Source organism: Cibotium barometz, chromosome 47 (assembly GCF_041138505.1).
Source record: "Cibotium barometz isolate CiBa-2024 chromosome 47, ASM4113850v1, whole genome shotgun sequence".
Taxonomy (NCBI): Eukaryota; Viridiplantae; Streptophyta; class Polypodiopsida; order Cyatheales; family Cibotiaceae; genus Cibotium; species Cibotium barometz.
In genome coordinates this window covers 16328012-16345265 of record NC_141092.1, presented here as the reverse complement: position 1 = coordinate 16345265, position 17254 = coordinate 16328012, and the positions used below count along the sequence as shown (strand labels likewise).

The window sequence follows — 17254 nt, the reverse complement described above, 5'->3', positions numbered from 1 at the left end:
AGCCATATGCAAGGACTCGTTAAAGAAACTCTAAGCAAGCTCACAAAGTAAGTACAATCATGTCTTCATGTTGCATTCACAAGGCCAATCCATTATGCAAGCTCCATTAAATACCATACAACGACATCTGATGTTGGGTGCTATGACATTCTTCACATGTCAGTTTTGCTATGCAATATAAGTTCTTGTAAATTTATGGCAAGCAAGCCTCGCAAGGATATCTCACATAGTGAGTTGTATTATTGAATGGTCAAATGCGTTAGTAGTAAGTACAAATAGTGCGAGAGCCCCTTTTAGAGCAAACCCTCCCCTTCTAGAGCTAACCCTCAAATGTCAAACTACTCAGTTCTCTTCACCAAAATAGTCCATCGGCTGCCTCCAATTGTAAATTAGGAGAGATGGTGAGTATGCAATGGGAGCTCATGTGGTCTGTGCATACCAATTGTGTGGTCCTAACATTAAGTAGCTGATGTGCAGAGGAAGACAAAGCAAGCCATGGTTTTCTCTCTCCTCCCTCAAGTATTCCCCTTACATGAATGCATCCATTCTACTAGAGTGATGCATGAAAGTGCCTTGGGGAAGCACGATCTGGCCTAGAAATTTATTGTGGGCTGCCAGCTCATCTCTTTATAGATCATGGAGTGGGGTGGGGGAGTGGGCATCCATGTTTTTTTTTTCCAGGAAAGAGACTTCTATTAAGTATACAACAATCACGGTGATTTCAACCACTGAGGAGCATCATGATGCTTTGAGAGACCTGTGGGACTAGAGGAAAAGAAAATGCCATGGTCCCACTCCCGCATAAATACAACGCACTGTGCCTGCCCAAGTAGCCATGAGAGTATGGATGATATCACCCCATATAGTACTAATGCTCTGAGACCCAAAAATCTAAACACCCTCAATAGCCTCTATGCATCTAGCTCTCCAGATATGCCATGCTGTAATACTGGGGCAACAATCTCCCCATAGGTGTCAATCCTTTGTCTGGGGGGTGTATAATTAGAGGAGGGACATCCTGCAATAAACCATGCTGGGCAATACCTCTACGAATGAAAATAGCAAAGTCCGTAACACAGCCCTCGTAGAAAAGCTGCGGGTCAGACTTGGAGAGCCAAGCAACTTCCCCCCAAGTCACATACATGGCGCGGCCACTCAATTTGCCCTTAAGTTGGGCTATAGAACCCCAAATATGCTGTGCAGTGCTGCATCCCCATAAACAATGAATGCTGTATAGTCTCAGAATCTGCCGCACATTTTGGGCAGGTAGGTGCTACACTGAAAACTGCCATTCATGTTTCAAACTGGTGGTGTCATGCAGTTTATGTGAGGGTTCGAAAATTGTCCACTCTGGGAGTGCCCTGCTCATATGGTATCATGGTGCAAGATGACTAGCTTCTCTACAGAAGCAGCGTCAATTAATTCATCAATCAAGTTTGTGAGACTGTTTCAAAGCTTTTTGGAAATTTCTCGGTGGGCCATCACATAGTCAACTCCACTTGCCGTTTTGATGTTTTTGCCATTTCTTGCCATCCTAGCATCACACGCCCCATGTGGGCTTCCCAACGAACTTTGTTTGATACTTTAGAAGGCCCTACTATAGCTTGAAGATATGACACGACAAGCCCAAGAAGCCAACACAAGGTATGCCAATCTTCTACAAGCAAGGGATTTGACATGAATAGGGGTCTAGAGGAGCATCAAATTTTGTATTTTTATTATTGTCTTTGATGCTTGCCTTGGTATATACATGTTACATTTGAAATATGTCTACATCCTTTTGCTATGCATGTTAAATTTGAAATATAGACACATCCTTTTGGCCATTCCATCCGTATTTCATAAGAACACTGCGCAAGTTACAATTGTGAAGAATTCATTACAGATTCAAGCTTGGCAACATGGCATTGAGGTACAATTGTGAAGAAATCATTACAGATTCAAGCTTGGCAATAGGGCACCTCGCTACAACTGTGAAGAAATCATTATAGATTCTGTCAGAATATGCAGCGGAGATGATGACCAAATCTGGGAAGACAAGAGCAAAAACGCAGGCAGAAAAACAGCACAAGAGAGAGACAGATGTAGGCGTGTAACTCTGCTCTATATACACAAGAAGATCCCGAATATGATACAAATAAGGCATGGGGGCTGGGGTCCTATATATACCCCCCTAGAGGGCAGTCGGCCAGCATCAGGAGTGCCCACGACTGATAAAAAAGACCCATGACTGCATAAATGCAGTCGGCCAGCAAAACAGGTGCCCACGACTGATCAAATCCAGTCGGCCAGCAGCCCTGAAGCCCACGACTGATGTAGATCCAGTCGGCCAGCAATAGGGTGCTCCTGGCATCACCTGGCAGCCCTCCCAAGCCTCAGAAAAATGGGAAAAAATAGGGGAAAAATACGGAGAGTGGGGAAAAATGGGAAAACACCTCATAAGGGCGGGCACACCCACAACAAAGGCCCTGGTGTATAAATCTAGACAGGAGATGACTTCTAACACCCCCTCTCAGCTCCTGGCTGTGTGACCAACCACTGGGAGCTGGGGTGCCGCCTGAGCAAATCCTGAGAGCGACTTCGTGAAGAGGTCCACCGTACTGTCCTCCGTCGAACAGAACTCCAGCAAGATGTCATCAGCAACGATCTGTTCATGAACAAAGTGCCTCGGGATGACCATGGGTTCCTCCAGTGGAAGCCCAAACCTGCAATGTAACCTCCTCCTGCTCCGTAAAACTGCTCCTGGGCCATAAGTAGATCTCCTCGTGTCCGGATCTCCTCCCCAAACTGAGTCACTCCAACCGCGGAGTCGGACTCCATCCAGCAATCCCCCTCCTGTGTACAAGAGTCCATGATCCTTCGCATGTCGCAGAAACCACAGGAAACGCAATCCTTCCTCCCAAAGAGACATCTGCAACCAAGAGCTCAACTGCCTCATCAGGAAGCTCCCGTCCAATCCGGTGTCCATCAACCAGATCCATGAACCATACAGCTTCTGAATCACAGAGACATCACACTGCTCACAAGGATCAACACCTGTTACGGTGCACAAACAAGTCCTGGAAACCTGATGAAACCTGTCAACCACCCCCTCTGACTCCGGAACCACAAAGCCTGGAGAAACCACCTCCTTCTGCAAGTAAGCACCTGTCACCTGCCTGGCTTTCCGAAAGGTCCCCGTGGAAAGAACATCCTCAACTACTGGAAGTTCTATGTCCCGATCACTACGAGACATCAGAGCATAAGTGACCTGTTCAGCTTCCTCTGACTCACGAACACAAGAACTACCAACATCAGTACTGGTAAGTTCCTGCCAACTGCTGCCATCTACTGGCAAGCTATCCACCACCAGGTCTCGGAAAGCCCGCACCTGCAGCGTATCCACACTTGAGTAGCCATTACCACACTGCCACTCATCACAATCCTGAGGACCTGGGAGAGAGAGTGCTGAAAGCCTGTAAACTCCATTCTCCACTCCACCTTCCCAAACCACCTGGCCTGTTGCTTTGTCCCGGAGAGCAACAAAATGCTCATCAAACTCCACCCGTACGCCAGTCTTGCAAACCTGATGCACTGACAACAGATGAAAACCAAGTGCTGGAACATACAACACCTGGGAGGAATGTTTCCCCCCTCTGCCATCGGGAACTATCTCCATCCTGCCCTCACTGTGAACTGGGATAGTGGACGTATCCCCAGTAAGAATATGACCAGAAAGTCTGCAGAGATCCTGTAATCCGGAACGGGAAGGAGTCATGTGCCTGGAAGCACCACTATCGAGAATCCACTCCCAAGTATCTGTTGCGGAGAGTCCTCCAATCTCCTCCCTGCCTGAAGAAAATGAAACATCAGTGTCCATCACCTCCAGGTGCACAAAAGCCGGAGTCTTCATGATTGCTGAGGAGTCTTCACCCTTCTCGGTCTTCCGCTTGGGACACTGCCTCCAGTAGTGGCCTTTCTCGCCACAATCATTACAAGTCCTCTCTGCCTTTAGTTTCTCACGGTCAGCGTCGGACTTCTTCTCAGAAGACTTCTCCGATGAAGCCTTCCCTTTGCCCGAGTTACGGCCTTTCGACCGTTGGCCAGTAAAGGCCTCCGAACCTCCACCTTGAGGAGGGTTCGTGAATCGTTCCTCCTGGTCCAGGACCATGGGCACAAGCTCCTCCCACGTGATGGTGCTGAGCTTGCCACTGGTAATCAACGACGAGTAGAATGCTGAGTACGAAGAGGGCAAATGTGACAGCAACGTGATGGCCATGTCCTCTGACGATATCTCCTTCCCAGCCTGAAGAACTTCCTGCTGAAGAGCCTGCAGCTTGTTAATATGCTCCCGCATCGTCGACGACTTTGCAGGGCTCATAACCCGCATCTGTACTTCCAAGGAAATCCTCTTCATGGGCGATACCCTGTTATAAAGTGAGGCCAAATGCTGCCATATACCTCTGGCCAGCGTCATGTGCTTTACATGATTGATTACCTGTGGTGTGCAGTTGAGGAAAATAAACGAACGGACCCTGGCGTTGACGCGATCCCACATCTGCGTCTGGGCCTCCCGGTCCTTTCGGGTTGACGGTAACTCCCCTTCCTCTACTTCCGGCCGTGGAACACCAACAACGACGAAATCGGCGAGATCGTAGGACTCCAGAACGGATTCCATCATCACCTTCCATATGCCGTAGTTGCTCCCGTCCAACTGACGGTCCACCGGAAACGTGGGGAGTGTCGGGATCTTCACATGTCTCTCGGCCATCTCAAACAGATCTGCCATAGCGGGGATGTACTCTGAAAAGGGTGGGTGGGTGGGAACAAAGAAGAACTGATACCTGCAAGTGGCTGTCCAACAAATCAGCCCGCCTTCCTCTTGCTTCTCCTCTTCCCGATCAGCCCAAAACAGTCCGCCAATCAGCCACAAAAAACAGTCCCCCTCTTGCTCACACAAATCCCAAGACCTATCTAGAGCCTAGGGCTCTGATACCATGTCAGAATATGCAGCGGAGATGATGACCAAATCTGGGAAGACGAGCAAAAACGCAGGCAGAAAAACAGCACAAGAGAGAGACAGATGTAGGCGTGTAACTCTGCTCTATATACACAAGAAGATCCCGAATATGATACAAATAAGGCATGGGGGCTGGGGTCCTATTTATACCCCCCTAGAGGGCAGTCGGCCAGCATCAGGAGTGCCCACGACTGATAAAAAAGACCCATGACTGCATAAATGCAGTCGGCCAGCAAAACAGGTGCCCACGACTGATCAAATCCAGTCGGCCAGCAGCCCTGAAGCCCACGACTGATGTAGATCCAGTCGGCCAGCAATAGGGTGCTCCTGGCATCACCTGGCAGCCCTCCCAAGCCTCAGAAAAATGGGAAAAAATAGGGGAAAAATACGGAGAGTGGGGAAAAATGGGAAAACACCTCATAAGGGCGGGCACACCCACAACAAAGGCCCTGGTGTATAAATCTAGACAGGAGATGACTTCTAACAGATTCAACCTTGGCAACAAGGCATTCAGGCCATGAAGAAGTTCCCAAGGACAAAACTTACATGAGGTAGGGGGGATGTTAACCCCATTTTAGGCTTAATTATTGAGATTTGAGGTGACGTGTGAGCTAGAGTGAAGAGTGGAGACTTATCCCACATTGATGTACAATGGTGACGAGTATGATGTTATGGGTTAGAATGTAGTTGTCACAATTCAATCACCCTTCCTCCTCTCCCCCTCCTTCCTAAAGGGATGACAAGCTCGCACTCACAGGGCTGCTCTAGCCTTGATTGTGGGTGTTAAAATACCATACATGCCGATAATTAAGGGGGCCTGTCAGTGCCTTCTGGTGCCTCGTGTTTGCATGTGGGCACGCCAGGCCTGCTCTTGTGCAAATTGGAACCACTGGACGTGTCCGCAGCTGCTGTCCTTTTCCTGGCCAACTGTCATTTATTTCGATTGGTACTTCAATACATTAATGCTATTCCATCCTTGGCTGGACTAGACTAGATCTGCCTTTCATCATCAGGAATGTGTTAGAATGTATGAAAGGTGGTACAAGTGTTTGAACTCTTGAGTGGGGGATCTGAGATTCAATCCCCACTTGCTGCAGCCCATGGACACCCAGTCATATTCGCCTACAGGCAGCCTACAGGCAGGCTTTGGACTTACTGCTCCTTGTGCGCGAGCTTGGAGAGGAGCAACATCATAGACTGATTATTAGGATCTCTACTTGGGGAAAAAAAAGATTGTAAGAAATGCGTTTTGGTTAGAACACCACCCAAGGCCTAAAAAGCCTTGCATTGTGGTGGTTTCCTGGAACTATAATACCAAGGCCAAACTGTTGTTCAAAATTGGTTTTATTTTTGTTGTATTTTTTGGGAGCATTTTAAATGCAATAGAACGCAATGCCTTTATTTTCCAGTAATTTGATTAAGGGTTTGTTTCAATGCAGCTGAAGCGTTTGTTGGTAAAGGGAGATACCTGAAGCGGATATCTTACCATGCGAAAGGCAGGTCTGGGATAATGCATCATCCTAGCTGCAGACTAACTGTAATTGTGAAAGAGATGAGTGCTGAACAAGAGGCAGAAATCGCAAGGTACAAAACCATGACTTTCAGAGACCGTGCCAAGTTCAAAAGTAAGCTGGTTCCTCATAAACTGATTGAAACGTCTCCACAATGGCATAGAACACCCAAAGAGTCTTCCGGCACTCTCGAAGCCTAGTTTTTGTGCAAGGCTCCTTAATGCTTGCTTTGTCTTTTGGGGAAGTCCTAGGCATTACCTTTTTGGTAATGTGTACGCATTTGGCTTCAGATTGGAGGAAAATTGTTTCATCTTTTGAGGTGTGTAGTATTGTGCTCTATGATTTTTCTTTCTAGACACTTGACACACACAGATGCCTTACAGTGATTTCCCCTTTTAAAGAGCTAGTTCATATACTTGACGAATATGAGAAGGTGATTTTCATTCTCAAACACTCTGTGTGTGTGTGTGAGTGTGAGTGTGTGTGTGTGCTCTCTCTCTCTCTGTGTGTGCGCGCGCCCGGGGGGGGGTGCGGGCGGGTCGGTGGGTCCATGAGTGCATACATGCATGCATGTTTTGAGCATTTTTATACTCTATTCACTGACTATTCTCCTGATTGTTAAAGAAGGAAAAAGGCTGCAGCATGGGGCTATGTATGCATAAACAAGTAGATATTGGAGCAGAAGTGGCTATGTGCATCATAACTTTTTCCCTTGCCATCTGTCTGCAAATCTGTACAGTGTGTACAAAGTCCAAAGAAAAAGGAAAGCCATGTTCATATAAGGCAAAACAGGTAAGGGTAGGGTTTTGTCGTGTTTATTTCTCTTTTAATTTGTAGAGCTCTTTTGTCATATATGTCACTGTAGAGGTGTACAAAGTCCAAAGAGCAAGGAAAGCCACATTGATCTAAGCTGAATTCGTGACGTGGGTAAGAGGTAGGGGTTAATACTCCTAAATACAATCACCTTGGTTGTTGAAAGCAAGGTTGTTAGAGGCGTGAGGTGTTTGGTACGAGGCGGGTATGGTACGTGCCTCGAAAGACTTGTATTTCTTAGAGACGTTAGAGGCGTGTTAAGAGGCGTCTGTTTTATATATATATATATATATATATATAGTGAAAGTTGAGAGAGAGAGAGAGAGAGACTAGAGTGTATATGTATGAGCCTTGAGGGAGGGAGAGAGAGAGTGTATGAGAGAGGGGAAGAGAGTGTGTGTGTGAAAGAAAGAAAGCTGTATTAAACGTCTGCAAAAGGCCAAAATGACCTATGAGACCAATATAGTCCATCCTCATCATCTGGATACATCATCAAGATTCAAGGGTACAAAGTAAAATGAAATGAATTGAAATGAACCAGTAGAGTATAGAGAGAGCTCCAAAAGTGGGTATGAAAAACATCATCATCCTAGTGTGTTTGAAGTTTGAACTTTGAACTTTGGGTCTTGAGATAGGCTTAAGGGAGGGAGGGAGAGAATGAGGGAGAGAGAGTGTGTGTGAGAGGGGCTGCCTTGGGCCCTTAAAGCCCCCGTCTAAAGACTCACACCAGTTAAAATAAATAATTTATTTTTTGTATGGATGCCTTGATCAGGTAGTTGAACGCCTCGAACTGTTAGAGGCGCGTCTCGTAACAACTATGGTTGAAAGTGTAGGTCCTTAAATGATAAGAGCAATAACCTTTGGCAAATTTTGATATTTCACAATGTGGAGGATGGGGCACTTGCAAAAGTCCTTGTGTGTTGTATTGCCTACTGTGCTAGATGGTGAGACTATCACGTTGACCATGCTAAAAACCCCATAACTTTTTGGTTCTATCATTCTCTCTACTAGAAGTGTTTGTAATGCACAACATCCTTCCGATAGAGCAACAACCTTCTAAGTTGAAGGTCACAAGGTCAAGTCCTATAGGATGTGGATATCAATCAAATTAATTGTAAGTAGTGGGACTTTGACAATGAACTTAGGCAAGACCAAGGTCATCATTTTAACACCTTTCCTCGGGTGATGTCCAAGTGTCGTTTCCCATATGTAGGGGACATCATTGAGATCAACTCATTTTTGTGTGTAGCTGTTGAAAGTTACCTTCATTGGCTTGATTTTTTACTGTGTGTCCGATAACCCAAGCTAGGCTAACATGTTGCAATGTGTCTCCTTGGGGGATAATGCTTCTAGGTGCTCTTCTAGGAACCTATCACCAAGGGAAAATTATTTGACACACCTTAGTGTCTTCATCGATGATGTATGTGACTCCTTTTTTGGGGGTAGATCTTGGAGTGAAGGATTGATGGAAGGTTTTCTTGCATGGTGTAGAGTGAATCCTTTGTACTACACCCTATCAAACTAAGAGATGCACAAAGACGTTCATACACCACGGTGTCTACACCCTAGATAGACATAAGATTCCCAAGGATTGTGACAGAGTGATCTTGACGTACAGTGACGTTCATATACCATGGTGTCTACACTCTAGATAGACATAGGACTCCCAAGGATTGTGGTAGAGTAATCTTGATGGCTTGCGACATAGGGACGTGATAGGTTGTGGTATCCTGGAGTTTCTCAATGATTTCTTTTATAGGGACTTGATATGGATCACATGCCACTCTTTTGAGTTATGACCTCCTCCATAGCGCCCATTAGGAGACATAGTTGATTTTTGATCGCGTCACGCCCATTTTCGAGCATTTGGCCGAAAAATACTTGCAAAATTTTAAAATACTTGTAAAAATTATACTAAAATATTGAAAAACTTGCAATGAAGTGCTCAAAGTTGGAAGGAAAAAGGAAGGATCTTACTTATAGAGAGCAACAATTGTTTAGGAATGTTCATGAAATGTGGCATGTCAGATAATAGATCAAGAGCAATTGAAAGGCTTTGAAGAAGATAATAAATCTGTGTAAGAGAAGGGTTTTAGTTAGAAAAGGTTTCACTCCCTCTTTGAGATTTTGGCATGTTATTCATGATTATTAACTTTTAGACCAATAGTTCTTAGGACTTGGAGCTATTACATCTTTTTCTCAAAGAGCATAGAGTTTAGACTCAAGATACCTCATAGTTTTCCATCGTGAGATTTTTCTTGATGGTATAAGGAGACCAATACAAGTCGATGGCCTCATTGTCCATTGCAAGATAATGTCACGTGTGTCACATGTGTTATGTCTAGTCCATTTAAGAGCTCCTAAGAATCTTACAAGGGAAAATCTCTCACCACTCACTTAAGTATCTTTAAAACTAGAATTGAACGACGTGTGCAAATAAATCAACCATAGCAAAAGCATATGCAAGCACATAAAAGCATAAAGAAAGTGACACAAGATAAAGGATTGGGTGCAATCTCCTCTCCCCTCTCCCCTGTCCCCTGCCCCCTATCCCCCGGCCCCCTGAGACCTGAGTAGCTCCACATTCCACATGTAAGTATTTTTTAAGCCATAATTAGTTTTCCTTACAAAATTAGCCAAAGCAGCCATAATTGTTTTCCTTACAAAACTAGCCTTGCCTTTTACAAAAATAACAAGAAGTCTTGCAACAACTACTGTTTGCAACCATAAAAAAGTGCACTCACATGTAACATGTCCCAACTATACAAAATGGGTGTGGCAAAGGTAATAACATATCCCAACGACACAAAATGGGTGGCGAACATAATAACACGTCCCAACTATGCAAAATGGACAGTGAACATAATTACAAATTATGTTCACGGTCCATTTTGCATAGTTGGGACATGTTACATGTGAGTAACTCTATATGACACCGTAAACGTAAAGTGTCATATAGAGTTACTTCATCTTTTTAACCGCATGTGGACTAAAAAGATGAAGTGGTCCTTTAAATGGTTTCAACAAACTAGCATGGAAAGAATTGTGAATGTGTCTGTGATAGCAGATCTAATCAACATGTAAGGGCATTAGTATTTTTGATGACCTTAGATTGTCTACAGAACCTTGGTGCCTACAAGATTCTTCGCAAAACTCTTGAGACATCTCTTATTATGAATCTACCGAGTATCTTCTATAGGATAGTTCTTGAAGCTCAAAAGATATTTAGTGTATGTGTTTCTTGAGGGTGTTGATGATCAATAATTATGTCAGGCTCAAGTATTTCTTTTTTATCAACTATTAGCGGTGGCTCTTCGTAAGTAGGATGTGAAGGAAGTGATCTTTTAAATGGTTTCAATAAACTAATGTGGAAAGGATTGTGAATGTGCACGTGTGATGGTATATCTAATCGATATGCAAGGGTATTTTTGGTGACCGTAAATGATCTATAGAACCTTGGTGCCAATTTTACTACTAGATTCTTCTCAAAACTCTTGAGATGTCTCTTTTCAATTCTTGATAGAGCATAATCTCCTCCTTTAAATAATGTGGCTTCATGTTTCTTGCTTGCTTGTTTAGCATATGCTTCTTTTAGATTGTGTATAGCTTGGCATACTTGTTGAAATATTTTCTTAAAATCTCGAGTAAACTCATCACAGCAGCAGCCTCTACTTTATGAGAAAGGTGAGAGGTAGGAATGGGTAAAGCCTTCCCATAAATAATCTCAAATGGTGCACGACACGTAGTAGCTGAATGAGGTGTATTGTTGAAGCAAACTAATGAAATATATGTCAGGATGAAACATGGCCTCTAAGTAATTCTTGAATGGTACTATTAGTGAATTTTGATTATCCATTAGACTTTGGATGAAATGCAGTCGTCGTGAAATACAAATTAGTGTCCAAGTTTTCAAAGAGTATCGTCCAAAAAAGGACTGCAAAACTTAGAATCATGATCATGTCCGCTATAGTCCAAATCATGTCATTATGACTCACAGTAGTAGGAAAGAGTGCAATGAAGTCCATTGATATAGATGCTCCCATGTGTCATTGGGAATACATAATGACATCAATAGGCCTTGAGTCTTATTTTTGTAGCTCTTAATGTTTTAACGTCATACACTCGGCAGCAACAACAAATTCAACTACATCCTTTTTCATCACAGGCCAAAAAAATTCTCCAGTCACATAGCAATGTAGAGGATATCCCACTATGACCCATGTATGGAGGTTGATGCATCTCCTCTAAAAAAATATGTCTAAATGGTCGTGTGATGCATAATCTTTAAGATATCCTTCATTATATGAGTATTCACCATTAGAATTCCAAATATTATCTTTCATTGAGTTTTAAGGCTTCACAAAATCCGAATCCTACTTATAGGGATCCTTCATGGCCTCAAAGGTTAAACCCTCTATGGCAGAGATATGATTGTTGCGTAGTCTTCTACTTAGAGCATAGCCACTATGTTTTCCTTACCAAGTTGATATTGTATCATTGGTTGAAAACTCTAAATAAAAGATATCCATTTTTTATGTGTTTCTCAGAAGTTAAGGGTTGAGAGAGAAAATGTCTAACACTATGTCGATTAGTCTTGATTAGAAATTTGGAACCAAGGGATGCCCCAGTCCCATAACCATTAGCATCATCACAACATAGGGGCATGAGTAAGAGTTTCTTTTAAAGCTTAAAAGGATATGTCACGTCTATCGGTCCAATGAAATTGTTTACTTTAGGAGATCTATTAGCGGATGTGCAATGTATATAAAGTTCTCGATAAATTTCCTATCATAGCTGGATAACCTAGCAGATGTACAATGTATGCAAAGTTCTCAACAAATTTCTTATAATAGTTGCATAATCCAATGGATGTGCAATGTATGCAAAGTTCTTGAAAAATTTCCTTTAATGGCCTTCTTTAGGAGATTTGTTAGTGGAACCTTTTAAAAATTAAAAGGATGTGTTATGTCAGTCGGTCCAATGAAATTGTTTAGCCTTCTTTAAGAGATCTGTCAGTGCGGATGTGTAATGTATGAAAAATTCTCAACAAATTTCCTATAATAGCCACATAATCCTAAGAATGATCATAAATCATGTATATCATCATGAGGTCTAGGCCAAGTGACATGGACTTGATCTTCTTTAGCCCTACTTTAATGCCCTCTACTCCTGAGACTATGTGGCCCAAGTACTCAATTTTATCTTGAAAGAAGCTACCCTTCTCACGGTTGAGATAGAGTTGGTTTCCTTTCAAAAGAGAGAAAACTAACTCCATGTTTTTCTTATGATCTTCAATATTTTTACTGAAGACTAGTATGTCATCAAAGAACAAGACCACAAAATCTTGATGTTTAAGGAATATGTGGCTCATCATATGACTAAAAGTTGTAGGAGCATGAGTAACTCCAAAGGGAATTACCAAAAACTTATAAATGACCAGATTGATTCTTAAACACAAGATGTATGTGTCTTATCTCCATCAAGAGTTGAAAGTCATTGAAGGTGTAGAATATGTCTCACGAATCCCCCTTACAACCCATTATTGGATAGGGACTCTATGGATGCACAACTCCAATTTCTATGGAGGATCTATTGCATATGAAACATGATAGCAAAGCAAGGCTTCCCTTCAAGGTTCAGATGCGAGATTGATTACCAAAAATGGTGCCTTCTTGTACATAGTTGTTAGATTAACTAATGTTTGAAAGAGATGACACTCTGATGTACTTTGCTAGAAACATTATGGAAGCATTGCCTCTCTCAAAGATGCATTTTACCAGAGTGAATACAATACCTAGGTATGTGCACACTTTCTCTATCCTTTTAGCATCAAATGTAAAAGTATCTTTTTGCAACCTCCCTTAACTCGTGAAATAATATAACCCTTGTCTTTCAAAAATTCATGGTGACACTCTATGAGATAGTGTATTGCATTGAAATTTTTAGGTAAGCCCTCTCCTTTGCATAACAAGGGTGCTATAGTATGTAACACATGAGAGAGGATAGAGATTGATATGTCAGTTAGGGTACATCCCTCACTTTCTAAAATTTAAATAAAATCTCCCAACTCACCTATATAGATCCCAAAAAGGGTGGAGGCAACCTTATTTCTCTTAAACCATGTTGTTTATTGACTTTGAAATCCGCTCCTATATGATTGGCCATTCCGTTATTTACATGGTATATTGTTTAAGTGCCTATATGTTTCAACTAGTAGTTAATAAGTAAAGCACATAGGATTGCATTTAAGGGCATTTAAGGTCATGTAGAAGTCCGTAAAGTGACTGCATATATCTTGTTCCCCATGTTTGGCTTATTCAATGTGGTAACTTTAATTCTCAAGAGGTGGCTTAATATGAAGTGATGGATTGTCCCATGTGTTTGGCTTACTCAATGATGACTTTAAGCCTTGAGAGATGGTTTAATGTGAAGTGGCCTCATCAAAATCCTACTACACATGTGTGTGTGTGTGTGTGAGAGAGAGAGAGAGAGGAGAAGAAACGTGCCTACAAAAGACCAAAGGGTCTATGAGGTGAACATATTTGTGAAATAATTATATCCTAGGATAAGAACAAAATATTCATAAGTATGATAATGTTATACACAATTGTTAACCCATTCCTAGGGTTAACAAGATCTACTACCATTATCTTATATCAAGGAGTCAAGGTAGATACATCAAAAGGTCATACATTCAAGATATGAAGCAATGGTGTGTCCAAATGTACAACTTGGACAGGCGCCCGTAATGGTCCTATAGAATGCTTATGGTGAGAGCGTGTGGTAGAAAGTTAGGATGAAGTCTCAAGTGATGTACTTCATGGATATATTATGAGAGTAGTCATTGTAATAGCATTAGGCCTCTTATGAGCCTAAAGTGTCTGGTCGGCCACAGTTTAAAGTGAGTGTGAACACTTATGGCCATGTATATAAGTGAATAGCTCTCATGATACAAAGAACTCTGCCATTGTGCAATAGAGTCATGATCTTGCTAATCCTCTTTCTAATCTCTCTCTCTCTCTAATGCATACTAGTGAGAGTGTGTGTGAGTGAAGTGAGGTGAGAGGAAGGATGAGTATACGTAGTGAAACGTGACGGTGTGACAATGCTTGCGGGAGGCATGGTGGAATTGCTTCTCATCAAGGAGTTGTAAAGCTTGGAGACCTAAAGGGTTACGATCTTGGCCATTGGAAAGATCCTTACAAAAGTTGCGGTTCACCAAGTAATCTCTTGTTGGATGTGTTTCAAGGGGGGGTTTGGGTAAGCCATAACATTTTTGGCGCCGCGTTGAGGAATCATCCCTTGGCTTTTTCCATCGTTTTCCTCTAATCTACGCATTACCCATTGCCCATTGTCTTGATTAGTGGTTTTCTATGGTGAATTGTGTGTGATTTGGTGTAGAATATCTCTCTTTTTTTGTTTTATAAAGAATGTCTTTTTGCTTAATTTTTAACTTAAATCGTTGTTTTTGTTGTTGTTAATTTAGTTTTTAATGTTCCTAGGGCTTGCACATAGAGTGTATTAGGCTTTGTTTTCTTCCATTGCATCAAAAAATACAATAGAATGTAAATTTTAGAGGTTTTTAGCTACATAGAGCTAGAATCATTATTTTTTGTTTGATTTATGTGTTTTTTGTTTGATTTATATGCATTAGAGTGCTAGCAAGTATTAGGAGTAGCTTAATCCTTTAAAAAATTTCACAAAAACTCTTAAAAATCCTTGAAATTGACTAATCTTCCTTAATTGATTGATTTTTATCATTAAGGGTGATCCACCTCAAGAGGCAAAAAGATAAGAAAATGTGTTTTTTTTGGGGGTCAAATTTGATCATGTAAGAGGTCAAAATTAGTGTTTTTGAGTGTTTTGAGAGCATCTAGCTGTATCAAAACACCTAATTACATCAATTTCGTGATCACTTGGAGAAATTTTCCTCTCTTTTGATTAATTTGCATAATTTGCATAAAGAGAAGAGACCAAAATTAAGAGTTTAATTAATCTCTAATTATAGATTAATTTACACATTAGTTGATGCATATAGCTTAGCAATTTTATGCTCTATCCAATGATATGCTCATTGGTGTGAATTAATTAGTGATTAGTGGTTAATTAGAGCTCTTAGTTAGTCCAAAAGGAAAAAAAGATTAGTGAAAGGATTAATCCTTGATTAAATTTTAAGCACCTTTTTCCATAACTCATTAAGGCTAATGAGCATTGAATGAAAAGATGCCAATGAATATTCAAATTTTCCATTTTGGGGGTCATTTATGAAGGGTGTAAGGGGGTGTCATAAAAGTGTTGACTTTTTTTATTCCCACTTGTCTTTTTGAAAAAATGCACATAACTATTCATTTTAAAATTCAAAAATTATTCTCTCTAAACAAGGAAATTTGAATTTTTCTCTAGACTCCAAGAAAAAAATATCGACATTTCACGGTTAAGGGTTCATGGCATGAAACCCTACTTTTTCACGGCGCGAAACAATCCCCCCCACCGTAAAAAAAAAATGGTGTTTCACGGGTTAAGGGTTCATGATGTGAAACCATGCTGTTTCACGATGTGAAATAATCCTGCGGGCAAAAACAAAAATCGACGTTTCACGGGTAAGGGTTCACGGCGTGAAACCCTGCTGTTTCACGATGTGAAACAATCCCCGCATTAAAAAAAAAATCGTAAAAATCTAGTTTACAGACTAAGCGGTTCATGATCTAGAAACATTCGAACAATGTTATAAAGAAGCAACATGTTTAGACAACAATATGATGGAGGATGATCATGATACGAGATGTTTCTTATCTAAACCAAGTGACGCAATGGCTAAAGAAAAATTGATCTCAGAATTGCCATTTCCTGAATTCTATGCAACCTTGCTTAAAAGGCTTGAACTAGAATCTCCAAGAGAGGATGAGCCCCTTCAAAACCAACCATCCTTAATGCCTCTCCAAGTAATGGGCGAAATGCCTTGTGTTCATTGCAATCACTACGTCCATCCCAATCCCCATTGTGCGTACAAGAAGGCGCCTATTTTTTTTGTACTATATATATTGCAAAACCTTTGGTCACGACACACTCCAATGTCCCAATTCACCTGCAATTAACTTAAAACCTCAATCTCACGTGTCCCAACCAAACACAGTCAAAGGGTTCAAACTTCTCAAGAAACAATTCAATGAACACTTCCATGTTTCTATTGTTGTGGACCGCACAAAGTAGCAGAGTGCACAGTTTGGAATACTTCCAAGTCTACAGGCACTAACACTTTGCAACCCATATGTGAATGATGTGGCATCGATCACATATTCCAAGATTGCCCAAGGCGAGTGCTTCAATGCTACCTATCTCACATAATACAACTCTTAATATCTTGAGTGTGCAAAATGGGCAATTGTCCACGGTACCCTTGAATGTGCATATATGCTTACATGCTAAGACATGAGAAATAATAAAAAAGAATGCAAAAGAAAACACTTCGAAATGGGTAGAAGAGCATGTTTTAAAATAAAAGCAAAAAATGGTAGCAAACCCTCTAAACCCAAAAAAAAAGGGACAACAAACTATCAAAACCAAAGTTGAAATAAAGGACAGAGGAAAGGAGCATGTGGAGGATCTGACCCCACAAGAGTCAAAAGCTACACATGATGCACAAGAATCCACCTCAAAGGCTACCACTCAAACCACAAACCCACGAGTAAGATAGAGAAAAAACAAACCAAAAGGAAAGTTCGTTCTCGTCGCATGGGCAAACATAATGAAAACCTGATGATCCAAGAAAAGTTAGAAAACGAAACAAGTTCTAGTATGTCACTTAGTGAGGATGAAACAAGGTTTGATCTGTCACTTAGTGCACCTCATAGTGCACCTCATAAACCAATCAAGAAACTAGAACCCGCCCAACTACCTCGATTTGAAAATCATGATCACATGACATATGTGG

General features: G+C 41.6%; 1 protein-coding gene across 1 annotated transcript in view; it reads left to right on the top strand.

Annotated features, from left to right (window-relative positions):
- Positions 1-6961, top strand: part of LOC147611417 (uncharacterized) — a 39146-nt gene extending 32185 nt beyond the window's left edge. Inside the window, exon 6 of the mRNA XM_086784513.1 lies at positions 6439-6961. Coding sequence (XP_086640639.1) covers positions 6439-6710 — 272 coding nt within the window. The 3' untranslated portion in view covers positions 6711-6961. The remainder of the gene's footprint in view (positions 1-6438) is intronic.
- Positions 6962-17254: the final 10293 nt, after the last annotated feature.